At 50.0% G+C, this 17,042-nt stretch overlaps 1 protein-coding gene across 2 annotated transcripts in view; it reads left to right on the top strand.

Annotated features, from left to right (window-relative positions):
* Window positions 1-2,590: 2,590 nt before the first annotated feature.
* LOC140901626 (opioid-binding protein/cell adhesion molecule) overlaps window positions 2,591-17,042 on the top strand; it is a 328,953-nt gene continuing 314,501 nt past the window's right edge. The window contains exon 1 of one of the 2 annotated variants that reach the window (XM_073320813.2): window positions 2,591-3,540. In XM_073320813.2, coding sequence (XP_073176914.1) covers window positions 3,374-3,540 — 167 coding nt within the window. In that variant the 5' untranslated portion in view covers window positions 2,591-3,373. The remainder of the gene's footprint in view (window positions 3,541-17,042) is intronic. The other variant, XM_073320814.2, reaches the window with a different exon arrangement.

Below are 17,042 nucleotides of genomic sequence, written 5' to 3'. Positions count from 1 at the left end.
CCCCAACTGTAATATCCCATGGATCCACCATTCCACATTTAATCTGCTTGTGCTTCCTGCTCTTCTGTGTCCAAAACAGCCCCGGGGGCGAGTCTGGTTTAGCGAATAAGCTGCACAGTCTCCTTCACAGTCGTTCCACTTCATTGGGTAAATACCCAGTTAGGTAGGTTTTTGTTACATAAATATGTATAACATTCTCTCTCTCTCCTCCCCTGTCCCTCACGCACATGCCCAGCTATAGCTAGCAAGGAGTTATCTGTCTATCTATCCATCCCCCCTGTCTGTGGCTATCCATCCGGTCATGCGTATTCTTATCTCTGGAGGCTAGCTCAGCCCTTTCGAAGGTAGATATGCACTGAGGCAGGATCTCAGTTCAATCTTCCCCTTGTATGCATTACACCCATTTCAGCGTTATTTCAGAAACATGCACTGTGTGTCAACAGCTTCCTATCCCAAGGGGTAAACACCAATTTACCCAACAGACCGGAAAGCCCCTGCAGCAGCAATCACTCCAGTCAACCCAGTCCTGGTGCTGGTACATGCTCGGTGGACTCCATCTCCTGACGTAGGGCCCAGGTGCAGCTGGTTTGTGGTTTATCCCTTCCTCTCAGCAGCTCCATATGCATTTCCCCTCTATTGATGCTTGGGGTGATCTGGCAGGGGCAGCAGGCCAGTCTCTCAGTTACCTTCAGCCCTCAGCAACCCTGCTTAAGTGCACCAGCCAACTTGAATGTTTGGGGTGAAGCAATTTTTTTTAAAGAGCTATGTCACCTTTGGATGGAAAGCCCAGGCTCTGCCCAGTTTCATCAGGCCCGGCTGCCCTATTTATCCATATGACGTAGCCAGCATCTCTCAGCCATTGCTCTTGCCTTGAGCCAGTGTGAGTCCCTGCAGCATTAGGCCCTTGGTTAGTGCTGTGTCTTTAGGGTCGTGACATTTCAGCGCAAGATAGAAATTGATCTGGCTTGTCAGATTCTTCCAAAAGGCCTGAACAATGCCAGGGATCCTCTATCACATGTATACACACCTCCAGGGTCCTTTCCATTTCAAAGCGCTTCAAATCTTAGTGCCCTCCCCTACTCCCCCCCACCCCCCGAGTTCAGGGTACCTTTAAGGACTCTAAAAGCTCCCAAGTCTGTAGCCAGAGTCAGGAAATTGTAACCACCACATTTGGAACTTGCCTCATTCCCGTCACACCCCCAGTCTAGGGAAGGCTCACGGAGGCATAGCAAACCAGCTAGAACTCCCTTCACTGGCCATATCATCCCACGTACAGTGTACCCCACATCTCCCGGGGTAGGTAACACGTCCTCAGATGCTCCCTCTGATCATCACCCTAGTGGGTTCCATCAGAGGGAGAAATCTAGCAGGTGTTAACAGATAGCTTACTACTGGTGAGTCTGCACCGCAGGGGCAGGAAGGGGTTAATTTTGCAGGCAGGCCATTGAACCCTCACCTGGTCAGCAGCCTGTTGGCAGGGGGTCTGAGCTGCTTCCTGAGCTACCAGGAAATGCCCAGCCTGACTCCGGCATTGTAGAAGAGGTGCCATGCAGGGGGCCCTCTGAGCCGCATGTGCATGCTGGGTGATCCTTGGCAGGGGCCTGTTGATGGTCATGGCAGAGGGCACTCTGTACTGGGCTGTGAGGGGCGGATGAAAAGCCTTGAGCATCTCCTTGTGCAATGGCCTTTGGGTCGGTGCTTGGCAGCACACAAGGAGGAACTTGCCTGGATGGCGAAGGGGAAGGCTTGGCAAGGGGAGCCCTGCGCTTAGATGGCAGGTGGGGCCAGGGGGGATCTGCGTTCAATTTGTGTGGGGTATGGCGGGGCCAGGGCTGGGGGCTGTATCCCCAGGAGTGGGCCGAGAGGAAATGGGTTGCTTGGGGCACAGGCAGGGTATGCAGGAGGGGTGCTGGAGGCCGCCTGGGGGCATGGAGAGGAAGGGAGCAGGCGGTCCCGGGGGTGTGGGAGAAGCTGAGCAGGTGCTTGGCAGCAGGCGATTATTGATTTGTATTGTGGTAGCACCTAGCAGCCTCAGTCATGGACCAGGACCCCGTGGTGCTCGGTGCTGCACAAGCAGAAAGAAAAGCCGGTCCCTGCCCAATCAAAACATAAAAACTAGAGAGGACAGATGGATCCGGACAGGGCAGCAGGACACGGCGAGACAATAGGCGACAGGCGGGGGTCCCCGCACAGCAGCTGCCGAAGCCGGGTCCCGCGGCTGTGGGGCGCCCGACTGTAAACCCAGCAGCCGGCGCTGCTGCCTGCCGTGCGGGAGCTTTATTCTTCTCAGAGGGGTCCCGGCTGCAGGAAGGGTTTAATTATACACCGCCCCCCCCGCCACTCCCCAAACAGCCCCCCACAGCCCCGCTCCTCCCGGCTGCTCTGCTGCGCACCGGCCCGGCGCGGCGATGGTTAACGGGGGCGGAAGATGCTGGTGGTCCCCCTGGCTCGGTGAGGCGGGACCCCAGCGCAAGCCCGGATCCGGCGCCGGCGGGGTGAAAGCGGGGGAGCCCCGTCGCCGCCGCCGCCGCCGCGCAGTGCGGCGGGGCCGGAGCCCGAGCGCGGGTGGCGGCCGTGGCCACCCCGGGGGAGCCCGCGCCCGGGCGGGCGGGCGGCGAGGCGGAGCTCCCGGCCGGGAGGCAGCGCGCAGCCGGGCTGCTGAGAGCCGGGGCCGCCGCCGGCTCCTGCGCGCCCGCCCCGCCGCCGCCTCCTCCTCCCCCTCGCCGAGCCCCGCCGGGGGCAGCCGGGCTCCCGCCCCGCCGCAGGTCGGCGCCCAGCCCGGGGCGCTGCCTTTGCCTCGCCCGGCGGGGGAGCCGCTGCGCCGCAGGGAAGTTTCGATCTTGCGACAGAAGCAATTTGTCCTGGCTTTCCTTTATTTTTCCTCCGCCTTCCTTTTCTTCCCCCCCCCCCGCCGCCCCTGCCCCCCTGCCCGGGACCAGGCTGGGCTGAGCCGCCACCCTCCCTTTCTTGCCGGGGAGGCTCACGCGTCCTCCTCCTGGGGTGATAAACTTTTGATGGCGGGGCTCCGCGGCGCGTGCCCAGCGGAGTCTTAAAGCGGCGTCTGGAGCAGGCGGCAGAGCTGTGACCTTCATCTCCCGCGCGGCACCTCGCCCCCTCCTCTTCCTCCGCCCCCCCCCCAGCCAGTGCTCCCTTCCTCCTCCTCCTCCTCCCGCGCCCCAGGAATACCGGGGGCTCCCTGCGGATGCTCGGCGCTCTGCGGCTGGATTGCCAGGGGCTCTGCTAATCTCCGAGGAGCTCCGTGTCTGCCCCGCGCTCCCACCCTGTTTGCTTCCTCCTCCCCCCCCCGCCCCGCTGCCCCGCTTCTCCTCGCCGGGGGTGTTTCTGGCCTTTTGGAAAGTCCCTGCTGCCCAGGATGGGGGTCGGCGGGGGCTTAGTCGTGCCCTGGAGATGCCTCGTCGTCCTCTGTCTCAGGCTGCTCTTCCTTGTGCCCGCAGGAGTGCCCGTGCGCAGCGGGGATGCCACCTTCCCCAAAGCTATGGACAACGTGACCGTCAGGCAAGGGGAGAGCGCCACCCTCAGGTAGGAGCAGATGTTTTTTCTCTGGGTATCTACAGGGGTCTTGCTCTGTGGGCGCCCCGGCCCCAGGTGCATGCCAGGAGTGGACGCACCCGGCTGAGCCAGGGGCTTTTGATGCCACATTGCAACAGGGTTTAGCCTTGGCTCTGGCCATTTCTCCTGTAAAAACAGGTTGAGAGGGTTTGTCCGTGAATGGGGCGGGGTGAGACCCCTGAGTCAGGGAAGAACGTGCAATGCTGCGGCTGGGGCTCTGGAGCTGGGGCCCAGTGGGCTGGGAGTGGGGCGTTGGGGGGGTGCTGACACGGTAACGGGGGTGTCTCTGCGTAGAGTGTCAGGGTGTCTAAAGGAACAAAGAGGGCACGTTCTGTTGTTTCTTCGGCACTGGGTCGTGGGTGCCAGACGGGAGGTTGCAGTGAAACGTGGGTGCGGGGTGGCGTATTGGCGGTGTCATGTTGGAGCTGGCAGGAAAATGTTGGTGCCAGACAGTGAGCTGGCAATTGGGTTTAGGTGGCAGACAGTGAGCTAGGGCTGGCTGACACTCCAGTTCTCTTCCTAAAGTTGGTGGGGGGGGGGGGGAGAGGTGGGGCGGGTATCAGGGCTCTGTATTGCCTGTGTATCTATGCCAGCATGCATTTCTAACCGGTTTCCAGGGCTGTGATGCCTCCGGAGATGTCAGTATTTTGCCTTGATCACTTTATATTCTCTGCACACATCTGTTAATATCAAATCAATCTTTTACTCCGGGGGTGCATCTTATGAATTCTGATGGATGTTTTACCTTACGCTGTTTCCTGCAAAAGAAATGCAGGCAACTTATATGCAGATGGCCGCTTCTACATGAGGCAGTACAGCAGAGCGTCCCTTTCCCTTTCCTCAGCGAGTTACAGGTGTGCCCCGTATGCTGTGGGCACATGGTGTCGGCACAGCAGAGACAGCCAGTTCAGTACATGCTGACTGTGCTGTTTGTGGTCCGATAGACAGGTCCAGTGTTATTCCAGTTATCTGTGCAGCATGAAGTGTCTGTGGTGGGGTGTGGATTTTGAGTACGGATCTTAAACAAACAGGTCCTAAGAACTTTGCAGTCTGCTGCTCTGTATCGAATGCCAAATAGTCTGTGATACCACTCCACCACACTAGCCTGCCTGCTTCCTTCCATACACCCAGAACGGCAGGGCTGCAGTAAGCAGTTCTTCCTCCCAAACTGGCACAAGGGAGTGCAACACTCAGGCTACGTGTGTCATCATATCCTCCTCTAGCAGCTGACCCACATAGCGGATAAGAGCTACTTCGATTACCAGCTGGCATTTCTTCCTTTGCCCCATTTACCTACCTGCTTCCTGGTCTGTCATCTCCCTGCTTCATGGGCAGAGGGGCTCACGGAGGGAGATGGACACATCGCACCCCGCCATTCAGACAGCAGCCTTGTTAAAACAGGACCCGCAACACCACTGCCCCTTTCCAAAGCTCATTCCCAAAATTAGCTAATGAGCCCACTCATCCCCTTCTGAGAAGAAAGAGCAAACAGAACAGAAATCCAAAGCACAGAGGTAAAGTGCCACCCACATAGTCATACAGAGGGGAATTGGGGTTAGGACTTGGGTTAGAACTCAGGACTTCAGTCCTGTGCTCAGCCCTCTGGCTCTGAAATAAACACACTTTCTGCAGGCCAGTCAGAGCCCCCCCAGCTCCCCTTTGTGCTCCATCCTCTTCAAGGTCAGATTCTCCCTGAGGTCTGCCCAGCCCAAGTCAGGGTGGTTTACGCCTTGTGATTCAAGGGACGCAGGTTAAAAAGCAAAAGGCACAATTTCCATTTTGCTCCCAATAATATAGCTTCTGAGATAATGAACCTAAGCTGGTTAAAAATCTCATTGTCCTTTCTCCCTGGATGCTGCTTGGTGGTTTTCTGAATTTCTCCCAGCCTGGAAAATGGAGGCAGACTAGTTTGTAGACTTTGAGGTTCTCATGCTCTAGCAAAGTGCTGTGATGTTAGGGCTGCAAATCTAACAGGGAGAGGATCATATGTTCAAAATATAAAGCCATTTTCTTTTAGAGTTCTTGGTTTTAAATCATTGGGCACATGCCTCTTGGTCTAAAAGCTTAAATTTTAGGGATACATTTGATCTGATGCTGTCTCTGATGCACGCTCTGATTTCCACCAGCAGAGGGCCAACTTTGATCTATTTTTTGAGGCTCTGGCCTGGTTGCCTGCTGTTAAGGATGAAACTTGTGGGAACGCGAAAGGTTGGGAAGAATCCAGCCCCATAGTTGTTGGGCTTTTCAGCCTTCCTGTAAGAAATGACATTCCCCAGCAGAACTGTTAACTGCCTCTTATTAGCAATAGGACCCTGTTAGGAGAATCCCAGAGCTGTGTTCTTTATACTCCTGTCTCTCCATGGTATCCCCTCTCCTCTCGCTGTGTCTCATCCAGACTGTCTCTTGCTTCCCTCCCATTCTCTCATCTCTTTCCTTCCTTCTTCCACTTTATCTTCATCTGTTCTTCCCCTACTGCTTTCATTCCTTTTTCAGGTTTCAGAGTAACAGCCGTGTTAGTCTGTATCCACAAAAAGAAAAGGAGGACTTGTGGCACCTTAGAGACTAACCAATTTATTTGAGCATAAGCTTTTGTGAGCTACAGCTCACTTCATCGGATGCATTCAGTGGAATCTCTTTCTCTCCTTTGATCTTTTTTTTTTTTGCCCTGTGTCTCTGTCTCTTCAACCTCCCCCTCTTTATCCTCTGTCTCCTCGTCACTGCATGCATCTTCTCCACTTTCCCTGTTTCCACACTCTGCCCCTTCCATCCTTCCATCCCCAGCCACGCTCCTTGCAGTGAGCCACTCCCCTGTCTGTCCTTTGCACTTGTTCCAGTGGTGGTATCACTGGGAGCCCAGCCAGAGGAATTGTGTTCAGCTGTCCTTATGTCTTTCCATGATAACTGCTTGCCAGGCTCTGCTGGTACCTCCTGCCAGCCCCACTTCCAGCTGGCCCTGCCAGGCTCACTTTTGAATTTTTGCCTCATCTCTCGGGTGCCAGCCCTTAGAAGCCAATTAGTTGCTCAGTGAGCTAATGAAGATTCAGGACCTCCTAACGCGGAGCGCTCACAGTGTCTATGCTAGCCCATCGTGCCCACAGCTTCTTCATTAATCAGCTTAACCAGGTGGACCTCTCAGGGAATGGTTTGTCTAACGGGGGTCAGCACAAAGCCCTGGGAGGCTATCGAAGCCAGGGCACCAGCTTCCCTTCTGTGCTGCACCATGGTGCTGCTTCCCTTCCCAGGGGCTCCACTGCGCAGAATGATCCGTACGTGTGTGGAAGAGCACAGCCTTAGCTCTCTCTGGAGCTGGGTTATTGCCATCACACGGGAGAACTCCACTGCCCATAGGAACAATCCTAGACTGCCGGGGCTTTCATTGCTGAAAGCAGCTGTTGCTGCTTAATCCAGCTATCTGAGACAGACATGCGCAATTCATCTTTAAAGTGAACCTTCCGCTTCCCTCAGATATGTGGCATGGCATTTGTCCTTACCTGAGATGTGACACCAGCAGCCGTGCAGCGGGCTGCGGCGTTTTGCAGGGATATGGTGTATCAGGGATGTAGTGGAAAATGATTTGCATCAGCACTGAGCAGGCTGCACTATCCTGCAGGAGACGATATATCAAGGATGCAGCTGGTGCTGATTCGGAACAGCCCTGTACAGCAGACCGCAATGTCTTGCAGGAGACAGTGTATCAGGGATGCATGTGATACTGATATGCAGTTTCAGGGAGAGGGTGCACTGGGCTGCACCTGACACTGATTTGTGGCTTCACCATGCCACAGGCTGCAGTATCTCAGAAGACAGTGCAGTGGGATGCATGCATGCAATACAGATTTTAAAACATCCTTCCCCCATGGGACAGGAAAGCAGTGAGGCCCTTAAAACAGACTTCAGAGGCTCACTGCATTATGCATTGATGACAGGTTGCATTAGGCCTCCAGCATGCACAGTCTCTGATGTGATCCTGGCATGAAATGCAGAGTCCACACCCAGATTGTGGAGGGAGGTGGCATTGACAGCTATCTGGTGAGGAGACTGTTGCTTTAAAAGAGAAGTTAGAGGTTTCTTTTTCCAGTAACGAGAGGACTTGTAGGGCCTTCCAGCAGTTTCACAAACCAGGGTCCAGAGACGCGAGCTCATTTATACCTGTAAGCCCTGAAAATGCACTTTTTAGTTTTCACCCAGAAGGTCCCTTTGAAAATGATAATGCAGGAGGGCCTGATGCGGAGAGGTGCAGAGCACCTGAAACTCCATGTTGACTTTAATGGACTTATGGAAGCTCATCACCACTCTGGATCAGTCCTTAACAGAACTTAATAGAAGTTCACCCAGTCCTTAAATGCATACAGTGCTGAAAAAAGGACCAAGTTAATAGAAGAAATGAGATCTACAATGAAGAGCAGGACTTTTGGCTTTTCTGGGGGGGCAAATGAAGATTCCACACAGACAAGCAATAGCTTAGCGCTTCCCTGGGTCTTAGCTGCTCCTGAATCTCTCTCTGCTTTTTCTTCCTAGAAATCCCTTGCATAATCTATGGCTCCGTCTACTGGCAGCTTCCCGTGTCGCTTTAGATCATTGCCGTACAACCATTCTCATATTTTAATGGAAAACTTGCTGTTTTGTTTTAAGAACAAACAATTCCCTTAGTACATTTACACACTTTGCATCTCAAAGAAACTCCAAGTGGTTTGCAGTCGGTCTATACACTGTGGATAAAATCAGACAAACAGCCAAGCCGTTACCAACTGCTGAAATGCAGCCACTTCTGGTCTGAAGCACAGTAGCTGTTTAGTAGCCCACAGAAATGATCACTACACAGCAGTTAGAACAGGAAAGGAAAACACACAAATCAGCTTGAAACTAAAAGTAAGAATATCATTATCTAGCTGGAATTTGGTCAGGACATAAGGGTTAATGTTCCCATTCTTGTGGAAGGTGCAGTGGAATCTTGAATAACCATGTGCTGGGCTGCAGTTGTACATCTCCTCTGAAACCCCATTTCCAGTCACACACTGGTTCAGTCCTGACTTTGTGGGAAGAGTGCCACCTAATGAATGACCAACATTTCTCCCTGTAGTACCCAGGTACTCCCAGGAGGTATCCCATCCAAATACTGATTGAGCTGTACTGGTGCCTGTTATAAAAGGTTGGTTTGCTGGCAACATAATCAATGCAGTGTGGTTTACGGTAGGTTCCCATTCTTATTGTACTTTAACATTTACCACAATAATGGCATTTTACCCAGCTTATTGCCTTTAGCAGTCTGCCCCTGCACCGCTCTGGTTTTGGCAGCCCTTAGTGACAAAGAAGTTCTCTCCAACGTAATGACATGCACTCTGACCACGCACAGACCACACAGAAACTGAGGTCCTGCAATGGTGCTACCTCAAAAGTCCCATCTAACTGAGCCGAGTCAAGTCTCATCACAGAAAGTCATGAACAGAAGCAGAATTTTCAAGGCTTTAATCTGTAGTTAAGAAATAATAGCCCGTTTCTAAAGGCAAAGAAAGTGTGCTCTAGCGAGTACGGGAACAGCGGAGAGACAGAATGCTTGAGTTCTGTTTCTGTCTCTGCCACTGACTTGCTGTGCTGCGACCTTGGGAAGGTTCCTTTACCTCTCCATGCATCAGTTTCCCCATCTGTAAAATGGGGCTCACAGCACCTGCTTCCTAGAGGAGGTTACGCGCAGTAATTCCTTAACAGTTGTAAAATGCTCTGAGATCCTTGGATGAAATGCACTACACAAAAGCACCAAGCATTTTTATTTAACAAAAAATACAGACGCACAATGCTGAATTGTTCCCATATTTAAAAGAAAGTTTAAAAGTAAGATTTCTGCCCCATTCACTTCCAACGGAACCTTGGCCTCCCCAACCCTTCGTCATTTAAAAACTAAAGAAACAATAGAACCTTGCTAATGCACCCAGAAGACTTTGTGATTCACTGAACGAACCCAATTAAAAAGCAAACACCAGGATAAAACATCATGAGACATGGTTCCTTTGTTTATTTTTTGCTATTATAGTTTTCATGATTTCTGACAGTGCTGCATCGTTTTGTACAATAAACTATTGAAGCCTGTTTCCCAGCACATAATGAGGTTTGATAATATAAGACTACTTCAGACAGGCAATATGGACCAATGGATTTGGGCACCGGTCTGGGAGGCAGGTGACCTGGGATTTATTCCAGGTTCTGCCATTGATCTTGGGCAAGCTACTGTCTGCCTCTGTGCCTCAGTTTTCCCAGCTGTAAAGTGGGGCTAATGACACTCACCACCACTGAGCTATAGGGATGAAAAGTCCTAGATAGAGTAAAGAATTTGCACCGCAGCTACGTCGCTGCTATTAAATCCTTGCTGCCTGCTGCTTTTTTGTGCGCCAATGCGAAAAGCCCGGGGATTAGTGAAGGCCAGATTAACGAGGCCCTACTCTGTCACTGCCCCCCTTCCTTCCCCCAAAAGTTTCCCAAAGCAGCTAAATATATACCTGCCATTTACAAGGTAGAGCTCCCTGCATGTAGGAGCTGTAATTGGCGAGTCAGTGAAATTACAGCCATGGGTTCTGGCATTTGGATCCTCCTCGTTGGCATAATAATTCCCCCCTGGGTAGCTGGTATTTAACTTGTCTTATCTGTTCCTGATAGGTATAATTACAGTGCCCACTCATTTAACTGTAATATCAGAGCCATTGTCTGGGTGTTGGAGAAAGGGCATGGGGGTGAAGGAGAGTTCCCCTCTGTGCCAACCTCTTACATCGAGACAAGTGCTATTACAGAACTGCAGCTGCTATGGTACTGCCATAATAATGGCCCGTACCCAGCCCTCTGGATTCATGCACGGTGGTGTGTTTGAAATTCTCATTCACACTTTGCAGCTAGGTTCCATCTCCAGTGAAGCGCGAGAGGTAGCAGTAATAGGAACGTCTGATGTTTCTATAGCTCCTGACGGCACCTAAGTACCTTTGAGGATCTAGGCCCCAGTGAATTCAGCATTGGCTTTAGATCAGGCCTTTGGAACATACTCCTCAACAAAGCTTAGCCACTGATTCTGCCAATACCCCTCTCTGGGCCTGATGCTGCACCATGAAGGCAAGGGGTGTTTTCCCACTGGCTGCTCTGGGTACGAGGTCAGACCCGCTCTCTTTGTCTGAACATTGTCCAGGGGGCTGGGTAGAATACAACAGACAGGAGAAGGAAGAGGGTGAGTGGAGACCCGAAGACAGTGAAATTGCAACCGGAAAACTGGAACAACAGTCTTTGCTTTAAAATCTGCTTTGCATAATGCAGCAGGTCTCTTCTGGCTTCACAGAAAAGAAAGAGTGAGAGAGTTGCACGCTGTTCTATGAGGAATATGATTTAAGTTCTAGCAAGCTTCCTGTATTTCTTTCTAATGAAAAGCCAGCATCCACACACAGCTTCAAACACTTGAGCTTTATTCCTCTGAAATAGTTACAAGCAGCAATATTCAGTTACAGAGGTTCAGATGAAATGTTTTGTAACCCCTTTGCTGAGGAATACACTAAATCTTCCTCAGGCATAAGAAGATCCCCTGGATTGAAGATGGTAATAGCTGCTGTTCGTCTGGACATATGCACAGTTCCTAGAGTTCTAATCTTTGTTTCTGGAAAGGGCTTAGGAGTTAACGCCACAAAACGAAATCGGGACCCAACAGAACCCTCGCTGTTCCGATTTCCATCTTCCGAACTGTTTCTTGGTTCCACTACCTTCTTTCATAGTTTGTCTCTTGAATCTAGATATTTTTTTCCATTTCCTGAATTTATTTGGTTTTCTCTCAACCCTAAAGTAAGGATACCTCATACAGCAGCCACATGCATTATTTTAAATGATAATCTAGATGCTATAGTCAAGCAGACAATTCATGAGGAATAACTAATTCAGTGAATTTCACCTCTTTTTCCCCCCACCCCTTTTGCCAGTTATCTGTGGGTGGGAGTCCAGTTTGTCTCCAATTTTATTCATGCAAAACAATTCACTGAATAATTCCTGCCAGTAATTCTTTGTCTGCTGTGAGCAGTTTGTTGTGGGGTATTTGACGTTCAAGCTGATTTGATAGGACACGTACAACTCATGTTTTCTGTTCCCTGGTTGGATGAGCTATAACTCTCAATGGTTAGATCTCCAGTGCCAATACTCACAAATACTAATTGTATATTTGTTTTCTATTCATAGTCTCCAGTAGCCTGTAAACTCCTTGAGGCAAGGACCATCTTTGGGTTCTGTGTTAGTACAGCACCTAGCGTAACGGGGTTCTGGTGCATGAGTAATGCTAATATAATAATATTTGCTTAAAACTGGCTGCTTGCATGAACATTCCCCCCAGCTAACTTGTTCATTAGAATATGTGAGGAAAGCAAACACAAAAGGGCATTGAGTCCCATCAAAAGAAATTTGTTTAAGTAGTTGGACAAATGGTGGTGGAAATAATTTTTTGCAGTAGCCATCCCACTCTGTGTTATACTTGCTGAAGAGGAGTACAGCTGTTAGTCTGGACTGGCTGATGAAATGAGGTTCTCTTTCTAGTCCTCTCCTCAGCAGGGCAGTGCTGCATATAGAGGAAGGAAGAGGGTTTAGTTCTGCCCTTTGCAGGATACAGCTCAAACCTTTAAGCACGGGATTGGATAAGCAAAGTGCAAAGTGACCATCGCCTAAGCGCGTTGTGGATTACCTGCAGCTAAATGTCCATTGCAGAATAGGGTGCCTCTTGCTTCCAGTTTGTGCTGCAAGGAGCCTTGGGTAAGGGCTTGTTTACAAGGAGAAATTGAATAGCATAGCCATTGTTGAATAAAATACTCAGGAATAGCTCACCGGATTGACATTCTGTTCTGTAGTAAAAGTGCCTTCATTCCAGAATCATCAGTGCACTTCCAGAGCAGAGTAATTTATTCTGGAATAAAATCACTTTCATTCTGGGACAGCGGGTCAACGCGGGGAGCTATTCTGGAATACTTCCTTGACACTTATAGCTTTTTCCTCAACAATCCTTATGACTCAGTCTGGCCAATTTCCCCACTTAGACAAAGCCCTAAGACCCTTTGAATTGCCCTTTGAAGGACGGAGACTCCAGCTGAGCGGGAGAAGATTCTTTCATGGTTTCTCGCTCCCTATGGGGAAATCCAGGTTTCTCTTTTCCTGCTGTTTATGCAGCAAGGATATGAAAAGGGATTGTGTGTGGTGAAGAGACTTCCTTTGTATCCCAGTGAGGGAGTGGATGAAGCTGGGGAAAGGGAGAAAGAGACCAAGCAAGAAAGAGAAGGGGAGGATTGGAAGGAGAGAGAGACAGGAAAGTAGAGGGAAGAGTGGAAGAGAAAGAAAGGAAAAGAGAGTAGAAAGCAGGAGGGCTTGAAGCTTGAATGGCAGCGCACAACGGGAAGCTTGTAAAGTTCACTGCTCCGAGAATGCGAGAGTTCTTAAATCAGACCCAAGTAATCAACACAACTGGCCTGAGGACAGGAGGGAAAGGTGGTAGCTGGAGATAGCTAAGATTAATGGGGTTTCGGTTTAAGCCAGCCTGCTGTTACCCATCCCCCAGGATACGTCACAGCGGGGCAGTGCCTTCCCTCCTGTCATTATTTATTTATTTGTTTATATATTTAGTGTGTATATACATTTTTAAAAAAAATCTAACAAATTTCTAAGCCATATAAATCCAATTACCCATGTTTTGCCTTGCGGGAGCGAAGGAGATTAATGTTGGTATTTTGGCAGGAATGTAAAAAGAAATAGGTGGTAATAACCATGAAGGCTCGTAAAAAGGAGCGCACAGACTAGTCCATGCCTGGGAACTCGGCCATAATTCTCATGGGCCTGTGCCACTTGCCATGTGCATGTGCCAGGACCCTGTTCTCCCCACAGGGGGGCAGGGAAGAGCCAGATGCTTTCCGGACCCTTGAGCAGTTTATCCTGAAAGGGAAGGCTTCAGTGTGGAAATAACAGAAGAGTTGGATAATAAATGTGTTGCCCTCCTACAGCGTCTTCCATTCAGGGACCTTGAAGTGCTTCGCAGATGTTAAGTGAGGAAGCCCCAGGGCAGCCCTGTGAGTCTGGTATGGATAGCCCCATTTTCCAGATGTGGAAACAGAGTCACAAAGCAGCTGAGGACCTGTTTTGCAGATTTGCAAAGAGTCCTCAACTCTTGCTGAAGTCAACAGGAGCTGCACGTGCGCCTTACTCTTGAAATTCAGGCTTGGTTTGACTTGGCTCAAGGTCACTCAAGAAGTTTATGGCAAACTGAGGAGCAGAACCCAGCAGTTCAAAGTGCCAGTCTCCTGGTCTAACTACCAGTTACCCTACAGAGGCTCTATCTGTGCAGAGGAGCCCGTACGTCTGGCACTGGTGTAATTCTGCCCCTCATCTCCAACTCAGCCCCATGTTTGTATCATTTCTCCATGCCAAGTTCTTCTCCTGTCTCTTAGATTCATAGATATCAAGGTCAGAAGGGACCATCATGATCATCTAGTCTGACCTCCTGCACAACGCCGGCCACAGAATCTCACCCACCCACTCCTATGATAAACCTCTCACCTATGTCTGAGTTATTGAAGTCCTCAAATCACGGTTTAAAGACTTCAAGGTGCAGAGAATCCTCCAGCAAGTGACCCATGCCCCATGCTGCAGAGGAAGGCGAAAAACCCCCAGGGCCTCTTCCAATCTGTCCTGGAGGAGAATTCCTTCCCGACCCCAAATAGGGCGATCAGCTGAACCCTGAGCATGTGGGCAGTCTTCCCAGGTTCCTTGCCCTCCCCACCCCAGTACAAATCTGGCCACGTAAGGTATGTCTTCGCTGCAGAATTAACTCACACCCGGGCCTGAGCAGCCACCCGACAAAGCCCTACCCCAGTGACCGCATCCTCACTGGTGCTGCGCTCTGCCATGTGTGTCATGAGGATTTCGGGGGCCACTGTCTGTGGTTCTTTGTGCCACAGTAAACTGTGCCGCTCTATGATTCTTTCCCACGAATTGTGGGAGAACTTGTCTGTTCTTCTGGGCACGCAGGAGGGAATTGTGGGAAGGCTTTGGAGGACTATCAGCATTTGAGAGGTTTAGCCTGCAGCCTAACTGCAAAGTGGATGGGTTACCAGCCCATGCAAACGCCTCACTCAGGTCTTTAGCTTGTAGCTCCAAAAGGCCCAGCTAGCTCAGGTTAAAAGCACCATCAAATGTGTGTGAGTTTGATAGGTGGAGGGGAGAGGGGTTTATGGCAACACCCTAGTAAGATCCCAGGCTAACTCTGCTGTGAAGACAGACCCATACGCTCCGTGCAATCAAGATGATGTCACTGTATAAAGCGTCAGAGATAAGAAACACAAACCTTGGCTTTGCTATTTCAGCGACCCCCAATCGACTTCCCACTCCTCAGGACCCCTAAAGCCCAGCTTCGGCATCTTAAATGTGTTTCTATCCTTTGCCCCTCCTAAATCACTGCTTTATCCCAGCTTGTGGAATCCCACTCCGCTTCCCTGTACCATTTATTAGTAACGCATCCCCACAACAGTATCTACTTTTTCTGCCATGCTTTGCAGCGGGCTCCTCGCACTGCGTTTATTACCGCAGCGTGTTTTATAACCCTCTTGATCAGATGACATAAAAAGAAAAAGGAAGAGCGTAGCCCACAATCAACTCATCATTCCATAAACAGGGAGAGAGCCTTTAGCAGAGAGGAGAAAGCAACCCCTTGAACGGAGAGGCTGCTTTACGATGCATTTAATTCCAGCCAGGCCGTTAAAGCCCGGATTTAAAGTCTTTTGTGCTATCACAGGAGTTGCCCTGATGCAGTGACAGGTCAAGGGAAAAGGACTGAGGTTGCATCCACACTGCAGCGAGTCTCAGAGCCTGGGTCGACAGACTCACGCTCATGCCACCGGGCTAGAAATAGCGGTGTAGACATTTGGGCTGGGGCTGGAGCTTGTCTCTAAAACTTTACAAGGGTGGGAGGTTTTCAGAGCCCAAGCTCCAGCCAGAGCCTGAAAGTCTGCACTGCTATTTTTAGTCCCGTAGCATGAGCCCTGGTTAGTTGACCCAGGCTCTGAGACTTCCTGCTCCAGGTCTTTATTTTTTTTGCCGTGTAGACTTATTCTGAACCCATTTCCAGGGAGACTTGAAGTTACTGTGGGAAGCAGCCAGGCCTGAGGCTCATTGCAGCACTGGCTTCATTTGGAAGCAGTTAGTATGCATGTCGCATAAGATCTCTCTTTCCCTCACCCTGCCCTCCCTCTCCTTGCTCCTTGTTCACATATATTCCATTAAGTGAAATTGATTAGTTTTTTTTTTTGCTTTGTTTTAATTACTATGTTTAACTGTGTAATTATTACACTGGCTGGTCCTGGCACTGTCTGAAACAGCCTTGCTTCCCTCACATCTGCGGGAGGAATATTCAGACTTCATTCAAGTTAGGGTGCCGGGGGAGCAGAGCATCTTGCGGATGTGTAAGGTAACTGGCATGGTTATCGCTCTAGAGGAAGGAGCTGTTTAGTCACAGAATCATAGATTTTAAGGACGGAAGGATCACTACGATCATCTAGTCTAATCTCCTGCATAACACAGGCCCTAGATTTTCATCTGGTAATTCTGGCATCAAACCCGTAACTTCTAGTTGGAGAATCCACTACATCCCTGGATAAATTGCTCCAATGATTAATTATCCACAGTGTTAAACATTTACATCTTGTTTCTCGTTTGCATTTGTCCAGTTTCAGCTTCTACTATCAGAAATCCTCTCCCCATGTAAGTACTTATTGACAGCGATTAAATCACGTCTTAATCTTTAAATTAAATAGATGGTGCTCGTGAAGCCTCCCTGTGTACGCCATGTGTCCCAGACCTTGAACCGTTCTTGTGGTTCTTCTCTAGAACCCTCTCCAATTTTTCCACATGCTTTTCAAAGTGCAGTGACCAGAATTGGACATAGTATTGCAATAAAGATGTCACCAATGCCATATACTCGAGAGTGTCCGACGTGGAAACGGGGCATGCAATCTTAAAAGTGGTTTTGGTTTGGCAGAGTCCTAGGTCTCATTTCCAGTGGGGAATAGCCATGACTCCAGCTATCCGTGTCCAGCACAACTGCAGTGTAGACAAGAGTGATTTGTACTAATTGAGCCAACCCAAGTTTCAAGCAAGACCAACTGTTGTAAATTGCGGCTTTCCTTGTGGGTGTGCCCTGGTGCACCTATGCCAATGGCTGGCCTCTGATGGGTGAAGTTGGGGCTAATGCCCAGTGGATCCAATGCCTTAGAAAGATTCTGCTCATTGTTTTTAACCAAGAATTTTTGGCAAAGTAAATTGGATAGACAATCTAAGGAATCCATGCCAGGGTTTGCACAAGACCCAGTGGTGGGAGGGTTACTGCGGGAGCATTCTGCAGATTCCAGCCTGAATGGATGTACTCAATAAGGTCACTAATAATTTACCCTAACAGTGAATTTTAGAGGATTAACTACATGTTTTGAGCA

The sequence above is a fragment of the Lepidochelys kempii genome, chromosome 22 (assembly GCF_965140285.1).
Source record: "Lepidochelys kempii isolate rLepKem1 chromosome 22, rLepKem1.hap1, whole genome shotgun sequence".
In the NCBI taxonomy this organism is placed as follows: domain Eukaryota; kingdom Metazoa; phylum Chordata; order Testudines; family Cheloniidae; genus Lepidochelys; species Lepidochelys kempii.
This window is presented reverse-complemented; position numbering and strand designations above follow the sequence as displayed.